The sequence below is a fragment of the Solea senegalensis genome, unplaced genomic scaffold, assembly GCF_019176455.1.
Source record: "Solea senegalensis isolate Sse05_10M unplaced genomic scaffold, IFAPA_SoseM_1 scf7180000014604, whole genome shotgun sequence".
In the NCBI taxonomy this organism is placed as follows: domain Eukaryota; kingdom Metazoa; phylum Chordata; class Actinopteri; order Pleuronectiformes; family Soleidae; genus Solea; species Solea senegalensis.
Window position 1 is genome coordinate 1 of NW_025321084.1, and position 16,771 is coordinate 16,771.

Here is a 16,771-nt window from a genome sequence, read left to right on the forward strand (position 1 = left end):
ACACATCGCACATACACACATCCAATTAATAACAGCTAATTAGCACAGCAGAACAGTGAGGCCAGGGCCACTGCTAATGTCAAGCGCAGATTGTTGGAAGCTGTCCCTGCCACCCGGGAGCGAATTATAGGTCTCTCTCTCAGTCTATACACAAACCAAGCGCTGCAGTGCACTTGGACTGGAGGGAAACTGGTGGGTTTTTTGTGGTTAAATCTCTAAATTAGTAAACAGCAGGAAATAGTGATGTCGAGCCAGACATGATTAGTTTTTATCTGACTTAACAGTTTTTACATGAGTGGTTTTAGACTTGGACTTGCCTCAAGTTCTTCAACAAGCATTAACTCCTTAAATCCTTGTATTTCTCGGTCAATGTTACGGTCACGTCATTCCACATTTCTGCACACATTTCTCAAAAGTTGTCTGGACTGACTTTGTTATTGTATTACTACATTTGGAAAATGACAGAGCCTTCTCTTTCCGTCTTTTTTCAGGACAGTGAATGCAGCAGTGCCTGCAATTTAGCCTTTTGACCATTCAAAATCACTGTCTGGCAGAACAATGCACCCTTTTCTCCTGCGACAGCCATCACAATACTTTGTAGTCTGCTTGGGTTTGTGGTGAAGCCTCTCGTAATATGCCCAAACTGCGAAAGCCTTTGCAATCAGCTGTTCCATTCATTTATCCATTTTCTACCACTTGAGGGTAGTGGGGGGGCGCTGGTGCCAATCCCAGCTGACATAGGGCAAATGGCAGAGACAAACAACCATCCACTCATACACTCAAGGTTAAATTTAGAGTGTCCAATTTTCCTAATCCCCAAATCTGCATGTTTTTTCTCCGGTTTCCTCCCACAGTCCAAAAACATGCAGTATGGGGATTAGGTAAAATTGGACACTCTAAAATGACCGTATGTGTCCCTGGGTTCACAAAAAGAACAAGAACAACATTCTACTTTACAGCATACATCACATTGTCATCTCTATCTAGTGCGTTTGACCTCGCCGTATGACTTTATGACTTTTATGAGAAACGGTGGAAAGACATTTCTGCTCTCCTCTTTTCCACAACAGAAAAGACACATATTCCACATATATCTCATGTTGTCACTAATGTGGTTGTCATCAGTTGATCCTGTGATCCTGTGGCCCAACTCATGTGAAAATCCACGTTGATCCTCCACAGGAAAATAATCATCCAATTTAAAGCGGCACAGGATGTAATATACAGAGATTTTGGTTGAACTGTAATTTAAAAAGAACGGCCCTGTGGTCGTTATTTCCAATTATGAATCTCAATGGCATCTTTGAGTAGAGTCTAACTAAACATGCCATTGATTTTCACAACAGTAAATGTCTAGTTATTAGACCCGTGTGGGTAGCAGATGCTCAGCTATTACCCACATGATGTGTTGACCCCGATGACATCATCAGGGTTTGTTTTTTCGGACACAGAGGATGCACCGCAGCTGTTTTGACCTGTGAACAGGTCATGCAATAAACCTCTAAAGATTTTGGATATTATATATTAAACAGTGCCATCCCAGGATAAAGCAAAAGGTTAACACAGTCATGTTTCCCCGAGCAGTGCTCAGAATATTCAAATAGATGCTGAAATTTCATTAATCCCATTAAGCTTTTCTATGTATTTTTCATGATATGTGAGAGTGACAGTTTCCCTATTCCAAGCTACTAATGGCTCTGATCAGCTTTTCAATGCAGCCGCGGTGGTTTCCATCCGATTATTATCAATTCCCAGCACTTACACATTCCACAGTAATGATGCTAGAAATATGCAAATGCTTGTGTTATGTATAACCAGGAAAACCCAAGAGACACTTTATGAGAGGACATCTTTAGCGTTTTGTGGAGAGTTTTACCACTGCTCTTACAAAACTGGTAAGAGCTGTGAAGCTGTCTTTCCACCCGCTCACATTTTAGTTGTTTTCACCAGAGTATATGAAATGAATTGTAATGAATTTGTTCATCAATAGACAGATTGTACTGTTTGCACCACAGCTTTGACTTCCAGTTGACCATGAGCAGCCAATTCACATGTACAACAAACAGAGTGACGTCTATCTGTGTGACCTATTAATCATTAATATACCAAGCAAATGTAAGTCCGCTGTCAGATGGACGGAAAACGTGGTCACGGTTTAACGGAACGTGCTGTTCATCCAATATGCATCTACAGTGAAGTGACTATACATGTGTGCACAGCAAGGTCAGTGCTCACGTCAGACTGAGATTGAGTATGAGACTGGAAAAGGGTGGAGTGACCTCCCACTTCCAAGAGGCGTGACCAACGGACATAGATCAAAATGTCTTTGTTTGCGAAATGAATCGACCTACAACCAAACAAACCAAGGATCCGTATGATGTATTCAGTAACGGAAAATGTGTCAACAAACGTGCTTGCTGTAGTTTTCCACGAACGATTACTATCTAGGGTGACTTTTGTGAGATCTCCGTAGCCAACAGCCAAATCATGAGACAGCTGCTCGGCCGCCCATGTTGGATGTTGTTGGCAGAGTGAAATCAAATCTCCCTGGGTTCTCGACTGGGTTCACCCAGGCTATTTGAAATACTAAGCAGTTTGACATTTTATTCATGATACTTCAAACTCAATTTAATAATCCAGTTAATTTTCAGTTAATGTAATGATCAGCCATTATACTGTATAAACACAAGGTAGACTCTCCACAACCAATTATGTAGAAGCCTAACTGTGTAACTGTGTGGTCAAGGAGAAATACTAGACTACCCACAATCCTCAGTTGCAAGACGGGGTTGTTCAATTTTACACTCCATGGTTACATGGCGTTTACTGCGGAGCAACCTGCTGTAAAGGCTATGTACATGTACGTTGGAAGGGATCATTTGCAATTGTTTATGAGATGCCTAGTTCCTTTATTTGTAAATCAATTATAAACACACTCTTGTATCTTGTATGAAGTTAACCAATCTTTGCATACAAACCTAGGTAATTATTTACCAAAAACCTTCATCATGGCCAAGGCCATATCGGCTGTTGCCCAGGGTGCCATCCACCCATCCTTGAAATTTCCATCAGCCCGGTGGCCGTGCACACTGCAGCATCGCCTGAGAGGTCAACCTTTCAGGTGAGGGGAAAGGAGGGCATATGGTTGTCAAGACAACAGCCAGCCCCAACCTATTGAAAAAGGAAGTCAGAGAGAAGGTGCAGGCAAAAAAAAGTAATGTCTGAATGAAATGAAGCTTACTTGCACATCTCCAAATATAGTGTGTTTCCTTCTCACAGCTGTCAGTGCTGTGCCACTTGTGGAGGATTTACTCATTGCTACTGACTTCTCACAGCAAACGCTTGCATGAAACATCTCCACTCTGATCTGATTTTATTTTTCTCACACACCAGAGATCTGTCTACTGACCCGAGGTAGACGGACGGCCAGCGTGCGAGCGGACACCTACTGTCGCCTCTACTCTCTTTCCGTGGACAATTTCAACGAGGTGCTGGAGGAGTATCCCATGATGAGGAGGGCCTTTGAGACGGTCGCCATTGACAGATTGGACAGAATAGGTATGGATCCACAGAAAACTGATCATGATCACTTTGGTTTAATGAGTTTTTTGTTGTGTGTTTTTTAAGCTGAAGCAAGCAGCATCTTTCAAACAAGGGTGCACAATTATAATATAATTGATGTAATTTTCTGGCAATTATGTCATTACTTTAAATTTGTTTTGCCCATCCAGCATAATGTCAGATATAATTTACACTGAATGACGAGTCATCATATCATTGTCCAGTAAACATTCGTACATGTGTCTACAAGGCTTTTATTTTGAAAGTCTGTATTGTATCTTAAAATTGTAGTTGTGTATAAACACAAATGGAGTGTTTGTGTTTATACTCAGGTCTGATAGTATTGCTTGACAGGAAGCGCGTACAAATAATGTTACATTGTTTCTCATGCACTGCAGTTTTGAAGAACGAAATATGAAATTAAAATGGATTAATCTCTCTCTTCACACCTTGGGGTCTTGGAAAATGAAGTTTGGTGTCATTCATAGGAAGAAAATGAAGCATATATTCATTCATTTACACCACGTCTTTGTCAAAACACTGTGCGATATCTGACAGCTGTGACAGAGTGCGTAGACAATGCTGACAGGGAGGATGTGCAGGGGTGGAGAAAATTAACTGCGGGTGAAAATGTACTCAGGGCTGTGAATCACAGATTATGTTCAGTCGCAAAAGGTTTGTGTAACTGAAATCAAACATTTCCTTTCCTGAGGGTAGGTGCCACTGTAGGAAATTATTATTTCATGTTTCACATGGTCATCCCAGGGCTAATGAGATACAGTCCTTGAACAATTTATCCAAGTTATTTTGTGATGATCAGGAGTTTAGGAGCATTGTTCGTCACATATAGTCTAACCTATACTACGAAGAATAGTGATATCCTTTTGTCTCATATAATTTCAATAAAGATCTCTCTGTTCAGGAATTGTGCCATCGTCCCTGGAGACTGGCAGGTGTAATGTTACCTCAGAGCAACACAGACTGTGAGAAATTGAGAACGACACAAGGGATGTGCTTTTTAGTAAAATACCTTTTTGTGTGCTCATTTATTTTGGTTGGATTATAATAAAAAACATAAAACACAAAAAAAAGGGCATTTAACCAATCCTATTTGCCTAGAACCTACGGTGAGGCAGCCTTCCAGCATTACGCCCCACTTTTATGGAACAGCCTGCCGCAGAACCTGAGGACTAAAAGCAGGCTCAAGACCCAGCTTTTTAATTCGGCTTTTAACTAATGTTCCTTTTTTTATCTTGTTTTAAATTTTCTATTTTAGATTCTCTAAAAATCTAAAATGGTGGCTTCATGGCGGGATCCACGCATCTGAGGGGTGGCGATCCTGTTTTTATTACATGCAGCACATTGTATACTACATTTTTTGTATAAAAAGTGCTTCATAAATACAGTTTAATTCAGGACAGAAAGACTGTACTTGCCAGCAGCCAAAACTACCGCTATATTGTTTATCAGCAAACAATCCAATAACGTGCATCCCTAACTGCAACTGTAATTTTTTTGGTGTCTTATTCACCTATGAGGGTTAATCACTTTCGTGCATGACACCTAAAATAAAGAATAAATACAAATTTAACTGAATGTAAAATATGACAGACCTGCTGAGCAAGCTCACCTTACTTTTGTATTTCTATAATCTCTCTCACTAGATTAATGCAGTGATTTTTAAAGCGATTACTCAGCAGTGAGCGTCTGAGCATCACATACGCACTCAGACACTGCTGCTGCTTCTTCTTAGCCAAGCCTTGGGAGCTCATTGTTAGGGAGTAAACAAAACATGTTCTCTGCTGTCATGCCCCCCAAGGTCAGCAGTGCGGCTGATGTCACATCCCGCTGTCACATGACTACACTTCACATGTTTATTAAAGCCCTGCATCTTACAATGGTTGCCATAGCAGCCACATTCCTCACATGAATCAGTCTGTCAGCTCACATATTTGGAGGGAAGCTGACCTGTCTGCTTCAAGACCTAACCACCAACTAAATATTCTCACTGGACTCCATGTTTACTCAATGCATATTAATCAGTAATAATGGCTTCTTTTGTTTGGCTTCATCAACAGTCACAGACGTCACTGCGTTCATGTTCAGTGTAAAGAGTAGTGGTTGGAATGAACTTGATGGATTCCTCTAGAACCATCTTCCCTGACGAAACCTGGTGCTGACAGACCGTCAGACATTAATTGAACAAAGCTTGCTGCATTCGCAACACATTTTCACAACCTTAATACATCCAATTATGTTCAATGTTTCTCCAAGAGTCCCTGAGCATGCAATGTCAAAATAGTTTCACATCCTTTGAACCACTGGAGCTTGGATTATTAATGTTTGTCTATTCTAAAATCTAAAATTTGCAGCTTTGGACATTGGAGAGAAAGCAACTGTTCATTAGGCGTGGACGATATGAGCTTGAATAATATAACAATATTTGTGACTGTTTCATAGACATTTTCATTGTTTTATTGTTAAATTTATATTTACATTTATTTTATTACTTTTTTTATATGTATTTTATTGCCTCATGTGAGCTTTTGCGGCTTTTATCTATTATTCTGTCCAAAGTGCGTCACAAATAAAGTGAGCCTGGATTGGAGAATTTCAAAATAAAAGTCTCTGTTTTAATATGTAACAATGTTTAGTTCACACTAAAACATGCATTTATGCTGCAAAATTAATCTATTAATTTAAAAGAAAACAGACATGACTAATTATGTTATATCATTGTTGGGAGGGTCACATGAAATCAATTGGGATACCATGTGCGGCCCACGGGCCATGAGTTTGAGACCACTGTTGTAAAGCAACCTAAAAGATCATCTTCCATACCGAATAATTGAATATGCTTATCTGAAGATTCACTTGGATTTTATCCTATGCCACAAGGGTATAAGAGTCATCAGAGTCAGCCTTCTCACATCCTTCTCCTTTTGCACAAGCAGCTGGCTGTGTGTGTGTGTGTGTGTGTGTGTGACAGAGAGAGAGAGAGAGAAGGACGAAACAAAGTGATGACCAGTTTTTCCTTACCTCTTTGTTATGTAGGTATCACTCCAGCTGAATAATAGCCTTGCTTTTGTTGCCAGCTCTGTAGCCCACCTGCTGCTTCAGTGAATCAAGTTTACTGCCAGAGTTTGTGCAGGAGACATACGTTAAACTACTTCAGCTGCCCTCACAGTCTTCTGTACGTGACCATCTCTCATGTGTCACAGTTTGTCTCTAAAATCTCTCCCACATTAAAAAATGAGCAGGTTTACCCAGAATTTTGAACCTGGATGAAGCTGCATTAAAATAAAGGGGGTTAACATTTTATCTACTCCCTCGCCCAGTGTGAATTTGTGATGTACCCAAAAACCATCATCTAGCTCAGTGACCATATTTTTTTGTCATAAACTTCGGTCTCTCTTTCAATCAATCTCGCAGTTGATGTGATTGAGGAAATCGATCACTGCCAAAAATGAAGCAGGGGGAAAAGAAATTAGAGTATTCGCTTGGGCCTTGCTTGTACTATCAGTGAGTGTCGATGACGCACTTTCTAACTCGAGAAAAACCCATTTAAACCCAGGATTACATTTTTTTCTTCAGCAGCAATTGTTCAACAGATAGTGACCCTGTGACTGGCTTTTAGCATCAATATCTTCATCAGTGTGCACCCTCTCCAGATAAGTGAGGCGGTCACTTCATCCATCTTGTTGAAGGCCACGCAAGGACCGGATATAAGAAGGTGTTCAAGAAATTATGAGTTGACTTTCTTCACATGTCAAAGCAAGAAATTCACTTGTTAAGATAGTAGAAGATAGAATAGAATTTGATAGAATTTGTGTCACAGAAAGGCCTTTCCTGTCTGTATATCGAGAAGACGTATGTCTCTGTTTACATCCTCCATCTGCTTGTTTATGATGTCAGTGAGTAGGATCTCGTAAATTCAACTCTCCGCAGGTTTAAGACACAACAGTATCTGAAGAGATGTGAGATCTCGTCTTGAAACTCAACACAAACACACACACACAAGCACTTTGGTCAGTAATAAACCATGTAAGGACAGCTGTGAAGACTCCTTCCCCACCTTATCTTCCCTTATCTCACTTCTGTGGGCTTTACTGTGGAGATGAGACAGTGCAGCAATGTGTTGTGTTACTAATGGTTCATGAGCTCCCACTACGTTTCTCCCTGTGACGATTTTTATGCTGCGTCAAGAAAGCTGTTTTCTGATTCTGAAAGTGTAACTTGGGATAAGTTGAAACTTGTTTTTGCTCAAATGTGCATCTGGTTTCAGGCTCTTATCTCTGCTTGGCTGTAGGTGTGCAGACTGTTTCCCTCAGGGTGAAGCGGTATGCTGCAATTCAATGACATGTCATCTGCATTCAAGGGCAAATCTCCTCCTCTTGTTTTTCTCACTGGGTGAGAAGTCACAGTCACACACATCTCCGAGCCATCATTCACAGCTTGGTGCCACATGAGAGTTGCTGAGGTCACTTGTGTTGTTAAGCTGATGTGGCTGCCATGAGATAGAGAGAGAGAAGTCACATGAATTCAAGTGTGAACTGGTGTGAAAATGCTTGGGAGGGCACAGCAGTATACCATGAAGTGCCAAATTGAATGAGGATTATTAATTTTTTTGGTTTTATTTGGATATTGAGGGACTATGTGGTTCTATAATTGCTTATTATTAATGCATTAGGGTTAAGGAAACTGAGAGGCAAATAGCTGATCCATGACCCCACACAACTGATGATCTGGTCTTCAGGAGTTTAAATATAGGCAACCAGCTGAAGACAGATGACTTCTCAGTACTTCTTCAGTACTTAATAAGTAGTAAAATACACTTCTGAAGTAAAAGTCACTCCATTGAGTTTAAGCAATAGTGAGACTTGACAGATGGCTAGAGAGAGAATTCAGAGACCAAACCCCCGTTACGTTATGCTGCTCTCAAACATAAAGACAAACAAAGTCAAAACATAACTTTCTTCTTGAGGCTAACAATTATATATGATGAAGTAATTATCTCTACATTTGTTTCAACCAACTGTGTCTCTGTGTCATTGCAGGCAAGAAGAACTCAATCCTGTTGCACAAAGTTCAACATGACCTAAACTCGGGTGTTTTCAACAACCGTGAGAATGAGATGATCCAGGAGATAGTGAAGTACGATAGAGAGATGGTTCAACAGGTGGATGTACCACGACCACGAGCCATGTCCCTGACACCTTCTCTTCATGGTGGGATCTTCACTCCTATGGGTTCCTCCACCCAGCCTCAAAATTCAGCGGTTGGCACTTTGCAGCAGGCCTTAGCCATGAACTTTTGTCCCCCGATGCAAGGGAACTCATTTGGAGCGGGGAATATGCAGTCTCCAAGGATGGTGAGGAGATTCCCGGTGGTGCAAAGCGTATCCAGCCCTGTGGCAGCCTCTCCCATGCAGTCTCAGCTCCTTGCTTCTGGTGCCTTTGCTCCGGTCCTGTCCAGCCCTCCAGTCCAGAGCCCACTAGTAGTTGCAGGACGATCGTTCCAGTATGGGTCCAGTTCCATGGCAGGTCCCACCTCAGGCTCCCAGCTTTCTCTAGTCCAGCAGCACTTATACAGCCCTGCACACCGGCCAAGCACATTCAAGAGCACGCATTCCTTGCAAATGGGCAGTTTGAGCCAAGACGCCAGGGCCCTGTCTGCCTCTCAGCCCTCACTGCCTCATGACGGGGTGCAACCAGCTGCCCCCAGTCCACCACAGTCTACACGAGTCTCTTCTTCGTCCATCGGACCCCCTCAGACCCCATCAGGTCACACAACCGTTCGGAGTGGTATACCACAGAGGGTGGTTCTGCCGCATCAAATGTCTATGGGGGCATTCCCCTTAGCATCACTGCCTGGTTCTGGACAGAGTTTTGGGGCCGTTGCAGGGCTGTCAGTAGGGGGGATGGGAACAGGTCATGGAGACTCAGGACAACCCAAAAAGGACTCTATAGTGAGCCTTCCTGAGACTGACCACATCAAAGTTAGATCCAGGTTATCCTCAAACTTGTGATCTTAATTAGACTCTTGGGAGGGAGTGACTCAATGGGGGCTTGACTGCAGGATCACGGGAAGGATTTCTGTTCTCCTTTCTACAGTTCCTCGTCACTCTACCTGTTCCAGTTTGACTATACGAATGTATGAATGTTGAGTGAGTGGCAGAAAGGATCATTTGAGAGGTTAACTGTTTTAAGATCAAGTCTGTATGGTGACTTTGGAAGCTGCAGCATTGATATGTTTCTACTCAGACATAGAAGATGCACAGAACAGTGGTTATACAGCAAAGTAGCATCTGCCATCTCTTTATTAATTGTATTTCACAACATAGTTAGCAACAGATGGGCATACCTGCTTCACTTACCCTTTCATTGAACTCATGTGATGAAAATTTTGGGTCAGATTGGACTAAAGGAAAATCAGGGACCTGCTTCAGATATCAGAAGTTAGCACGTTAATTTTAACCACCGCTTCTATCATATTTTTCATGAAGGCCGCCTTTCATTTCCTCACAGATGCATAATTATTGTGATTGCATAATGTTTGAATGCTAATTGGTGTTGGTTTGAACAGTTTTAAATATTTATTCAAGTAGCTCATTAGACCAAATTTGTAAGCACAAAATTTAACAATTTCTAAAAAAGAGAGACTCCAGTGGTTTAAGCCATATTTCTGTGAGATCACTGATATGACGTTATGAACAAGAGTGTGTTGTCAGTAGGATCTAGTTTGCCTCTTTTGTAAGTCTTCCCTGCCTCCCTACGGATAAATGTGTGAGGTTGTAGAATCCTCAGATAACATACGATGAATATCCTTCAAACTGAAATTACATCTGTGGGACAAATGACTTTGTTCCAGCCACGCCATTGATTTCTACAGGAAACGGCTGCATTTTTTTTTATTTAAAGCTGCATTCGTCAATAATTTTTAAATCAACAGTGAATCAAATGACTACATGCAATGCAACAGGAACCTGCCCAGAATGATTACGCACCTTTATTTTGTAAATGGACAATTGTAGCCTCTAGTACTCATTGTTTTGGTGATAAGACCCACAATTACTCCACCAGCAGAGCTTTTAAATATTTCCTCCATCCTCCCACAACACCTCGAAAATAATGAGTCATCACGTGAATCACACAACACTTCTTTTTCTCCTTCTTAGTGGTAGAGTGCTATTTAAAATTGCCTTAACCTCCATGAGATATTTACACCAGTCACAAGGGATTGATGTTTTTCTGTCACTCAGCTGACTGTACCGTGACCTTACTACACCATTTTACTGTGGTTCCCCAGGGGAAGGGTGCCAAAAAAATGGAATGGGAGGGGCTGATTATTTTGGCACTATTCCTAATGGAAAAAGTATAGGTACTTAACCTTACTATACCAAACCTAACCTGATATCTGCAATTCAGTTACAGACAAACCCCTTACACATGTAATGAAATTGTATTTTCTGAATACACTGGCAGCACCATGTGTAAAGCCAGTATTTTATTTAATGGTTGTTGCCTCCATCTCTGGTGATACATCCTGCTCATTTTATGTCTTAATATAATATTTTTATTTACACATTGAACCTTTAAAAAAAAAACAAAAAAAAACAAATTGTCAAATGTCAGCTGTTGCTCTTTAGCTTGCACACACCAGTTAAATTAATGTAGAAACTGACCATTGTGTGGTCTGAAGCTGATTAATGATTTGGTTTGTTCCTGTACATTTCTTTAAAAAATGTAATAGCAAAATGACTCTACAGATATATGTCCCCAACATTATATGTATATATATATATATATATATATATATATATATATATATATATATATATACATATATATATGTATATATATACATATATATACATATATATATATATGTATATATATATATATATGTATACATATACACATATATATGTGTATAAGAAAGAAATCAATGGAATATATGACACTTTATACCACAGATTTGATTTCTAAAGTATTGGGTGTATGGTATTTTATTAAGTGAGTAGTTATTATCCACACTTTGTGAAAGTATTATATTGTAGAAATTATAATTCACTGCCAGTTAATTACAAAGATTTATGTAAAACCATTCAAATGCACACAATCAAAATGTAAATCCATCCTTTTTCGAACTCCGAAGCTTCATACAGCAGCAGTTTGGGCAATCACTATGCCAAAGTCTATTCATAGGGATAATGAAACTCCTGGCACAGCTCAAGCTTAATAATGCTAAATAAAAATGTATTTTGATCAACAGCCAAGGAGAGTGCAGATACTGTGCAGGATGTACAGTATATTTTAATGTGTCTCTGCCATTACTGCCCCAATAAGAGTTCATGATTTGTGTCCAGAAGCATTCAGAAGGGAACCTTTTCTCCTAACCTGACATTCTATTCACCTCATTTCACTAATGTCTGAACCATTACTCCATAATGAGAGTGGAAATTGGAATCCCTCGGGTCTGTTTGGAGCTGTAACTATTCTTCTTCAATTGGATTCCATTATACAGTCCCAATAATGAGTTCTTGGCATACAGTATGGTCATTTTGCAGTTTCATTTTGTTTAGTTTCAGTCCCTCTGTTGTTGTCATTTAGCTTGAGACAAAGGTGAAGGTTTATAAGTATTTGTATATGGTATAAAATAAAAAAAGACACCCTGTGCAATCTATCTCGGCTGCTTAAACGTAAATTAATACAGAGGCCTGCAGTGTGAGTTGTGTTCTGCTCGGTGTCCTGGAGGCACCGTCTTTGGACGAATGCATTTAATTTAAAAAATCAGGCGTTAGACAAGTGGCAACCGGCCGTGACGTCGTGCTAAAGAGTATTAACTCCCCTTATGAAGCCTCCTTAATTGAAATTGTTGATGTTTTGCAAACTGAAATTCATCGGCTGCAATCAGGCACCTATGGGAAATACCCATAGGTGTCAATCACACTGGTGTCCACTTTATTGTCTGTTTTCCTCTCAGTGGGAACATAGTTTACAACACTGACATCATGTGCTATTGAAGAAGACCTGAAGCTACCGACTGAGACCCGTTAACTTCACAGGAAAATGTTTGCTGACATTTTAAATCACCGTTAGATTTATACTTCCATTCAAACATAGTTCTTTTCACGTCCTTTAGTGGCAATTCAATATAGTCTTATTTCCTGGTTGGCTTCAGGAGACTATATCTGTTTTTTATATTTAGTTCTTTTCCGGGATTAGGCAAAGTGGACACTCTAAATTGAAAATAAATAATTGAAAAGTTTAAAATAATGAATGGATAGATGTCTATGAGAAAATGAGCCTATGTATTTGTTTGATTAATAATCTTGTAATCTTTTAATCTTCTCAATCACTAGTTTCAGGTCTTCATCAATAGAATATGATGTTAATTTGGTAAATAATGTTCCCTTTAGAGAAAAAGAGACGATAAAGTGATAAAGTACTTGAGTGGACACCAGTGTGAGTGACAGCTGTCCAACAGGTGCTCGGTTGCAGGTGACCTCTGTGAATTAGTGCCAGTCAGGTCATGAGACTTGAAGCTTCACAACAGGAGTTTGTTTTCCAACTGTCACATTTTTATTTTAATGACACAAATCAACACTGAATGAAGAATAAAATCAAAAAGTTTCAAGGCCACGGATATATATTTTTTTTTAATCAAATGCAAACCAGACATAATTCAGACTGAACCATTCACTCCGGCTAAATGTACAAATCAGAGAACAACGACACAACAAAACACGCGTGTTCACGACTTAACGTTGTCAGAAAGCGAAGTTTGTCATACAAAGCAATAACTGAAAAGAGTGGTGACTATATGCAAATGATGTTCTGTTCTGTGTTAATGGAGATGCAATATTTCACATCTGATTTCCTTTTAAAGTCTCTTAATGGAAGAATAATATAAGCAGACATTAGCAGATTTAAACACATGATTGGTTAATGTCTCTATGCGTAAATGTAGTGTGCGTCTTGTAAACCTTTTTAACGTTAGACATAAAACTTAAAAACTAATAAGTAAAGCAGAACAAATCGATTTGCATTCTCACACCTTTGACCACCGCTGCTTGTCGGTTCATTTTTTTTCTCCAGCATTACTTTGGCGAAGTAAAATCATGTTGCACAGGACTCTGTAGAAGCATTTCCCCTCTTCTTTTTTTTCCTCCTTTAGAAACACATTGAGTGTCATGTAAATGTTAGAACTCAGCTGTTCCACTTTTTCACTACAGCCGCCGGGCTTTGGTAAGGATGGAATCTGTGCCACACACACAAGATCAACACAAGCATCTGTGTCAGCCAATCTGTCTGCTTTCAAGACTTTTGTGTGTGTGTGTGTGTGTGTGTGTCCTCGATGGTGTCTCTGGGTTCATCATCAGCGACAGTGAAACGTGGTGGTGGAGATACTGCGTGTTTTAAAATGTTTATTTACAAGGGCTGTTCATTTGAATCGAGCAAGAACATATGAATGGACTTTTGTGTCTCTCTAACTCACACGTGTACATTAATGCACATAGGTTCAGATCTCTTACTGACCCATAATGACTAAACAACACGAAAACAGTAAACATAGTATAGTGTATTTGGGCCAAACTGAAGAATTTGATTTTTTACATCTTTCGCAAAAAGCGCAAGTTGTAATATTTATGAGAATAAAGTCGAAATTATTATTCAAGCAAAATCTCAGATGATGAGCTGCAATCTGTGTCAAGATGAGAAACATAGAGCGTTTCATGATTTTTTTGATTGGGGCTTCACATATAAAGAAATACTTAATTCTAGCACATCTTTAGCATCAGGACTTTGACAATATTGTGAACGAAACTGAGTCTGTTTGGAAAAAAGAATCACAAAGACTTCAATTTCTTGTGTGGACCGGAGGAGGAAATGGCTGGTCAACTGCAGGCTATCACTGGTTACATCAGTGTGCTGCTGCTAGTTATTATAATATAATTATTATATATTAATATATAATAATACATTAGATATTGATAAAAACAAATCTCACAATATTACGACTTTATTCTCGTAAAATGATGACTTTATTCTCATAATATTACAACTTTATTCTCATAAAATTACGGTTTTATTATCATAATAGTACTACTTTATTCTCGTAATGTTACGACTTAATTCTCGTAACGTTACAACTTATTCTTATAATGTTACGACTTTATTCTCGTAATGTTACGACTTAATTCTCGTAATGTTACAACTTATTCTTATAATGTTACGACTTTATTCTCGTAATGTTACGACTTTATTCTCGTAATATTACGACCATATTTTGTTTTTAAGACTTTTTGTAATATTACGAGTTTATTCTCGAAAAAATGACATATTTTTTCCTTTCAGTTTGGCCCTAATACTCTGTCATAGTATTTTACATAATATAATACTGCATCATTTGTACCAACATCAGTCAGCATTGATTTAATTCCTTTACATCCTTCCATACAATAATATGGCAAGTGTGTCAGTACCTTAAAGGTACCGTGTAAAATATACATTTATTGATGAAGTTGCAGCTGAATATCCCTCACCTCACCCTCAAGTATACATATTTTATTTTATTTTTCTGCCAAATGAAAAAATAATTTCACCTAAATCTTACACACTGGACCTTTAACACAGCAGCAAAGCAGCTAACCTTCATCAGTAACCATGACGCCCTACAAGCAAGCAAGATCACAGGAAGCCACTCTTGGTCAAGTGTTTCCATATTGGGACCTGATTTTCTTTTAATGGGCCACTTCAGTCGTCACATGCTGTTACAATGTACTGTGCATACCTAGTGCCTATAGCATATATTGTAGACTTCACATACATGTACTATATTCTCTGTGTGTGGTTGTAAAAAATAAATGCAAGCTCCTCACAATGCAAACATCAATGTTGGTTATATCCCACTGCAATACGTGTAAAAAATAATAATAAGGAAATCCAATAAACTGTATTTGAATAAAGCATGATTCTACTGCTTTCATTTTGTATGTAGTTTAGTTTGGTTTTGCATGTTTGGAAAAGCACAAAAACATCATTTTCACTGAAGCAGAACTTCTTAAGGCACGTGATGTTGACTGTCTCTGCTTTCAAGGTGTTTACAAACTTACTGATTTAGTAGAATTTCATTATTTACCTGGTGTTTAAGAAAAATAAATACAGTAAACTATTGCAAGAAATGTCTCCTCTGAAATAATGAATTTCTGTATTTATTGTTCATTTAGCAGTGTCAATACATCTTACATTGCCACAAAGTGGCAAAACGTGATGATTGTACAAGACTTCTAGCTTCAGCTCTTTGTCCCTGGCTTTTTTCATTTTGCATGAATAAAACAATGAATACATGGAAACAATAACATGAATACAATAAAACAGAGGTTGAATGGTGAGTTAAGGTGTTGTCATGTGTGATGTGTGGTATGGTCATTTATGTTAACATTTCTGCTACAAAGTTTCACTGTCACACTTAACTGAAGACGATTTTCCGAATGTTGTCCTGCACTTTGGGATTTTACAGTTCTGTTCAGTTCTGTCTCTTGTCATTGGATCTGAATGCTGAGTAAGTTTACCTACTCTATGTAGAATCAAGATCCAATAACATGTAACTGGTTATTGTTCAGTTTATACAATGCAAGGATTCAAGTTTCTGTCAAAAAAACTAAGTTTTTAATGTCAACGTGCCAATGTTTCCTTGGGCAGGACACTTAACCCCACGCTGACTTTTTGGACGACATACTATACTATGACTTTTTTGAATGATTTTGGACGACATACTATACTATGAAATTTTTGTCAAAATTTGGACAACATGCTATACTAAGACTTTTTTGACCGATTTTGGACGACATACTATACTATGACTTTTTTGATCAATTTTGACGACATACTATACTATGCTTTTTTTGTCCCATTTTGGACTACATACTATACTATGACTTTTTGTCTCATTTTGGACGACATACTATACTATGACTTTTTTGTCTCATTTTGGATGACATACTATACTATGACTTTTTGACGATTTGGACATACTATACTATGACTTTTTTGAGCGATTTTGGACGACATACTATGCTGTGACTTTTTTGAGTGATTTTGGACGATATGCTTTACTCTGACTTTTTGAAGTGACTTTTAACTACATACTATACTATGACTTTTTTGAGTGATTTTGGACGTCATACTATACTATGACTTTTTTG

At 38.8% G+C, this 16,771-nt stretch overlaps 1 protein-coding gene across 1 annotated transcript; it reads left to right on the plus strand.

Moving 5' to 3' along the window:
* The first annotated feature begins 3,008 nt into the window (after positions 1 to 3,008).
* LOC122761343 (potassium/sodium hyperpolarization-activated cyclic nucleotide-gated channel 2-like) lies at positions 3,009 to 11,335 on the plus strand. The gene is made up of 3 exons (XM_044016555.1): positions 3,009 to 3,121; positions 3,374 to 3,558; positions 8,619 to 11,335. The coding sequence occupies exons 1-3, from the start codon at positions 3,009 to 3,011 to the stop codon at positions 9,587 to 9,589; spliced, it is 1,269 nt and encodes a 422-aa protein (XP_043872490.1). The 3' UTR covers positions 9,590 to 11,335.
* Positions 11,336 to 16,771: the final 5,436 nt, after the last annotated feature.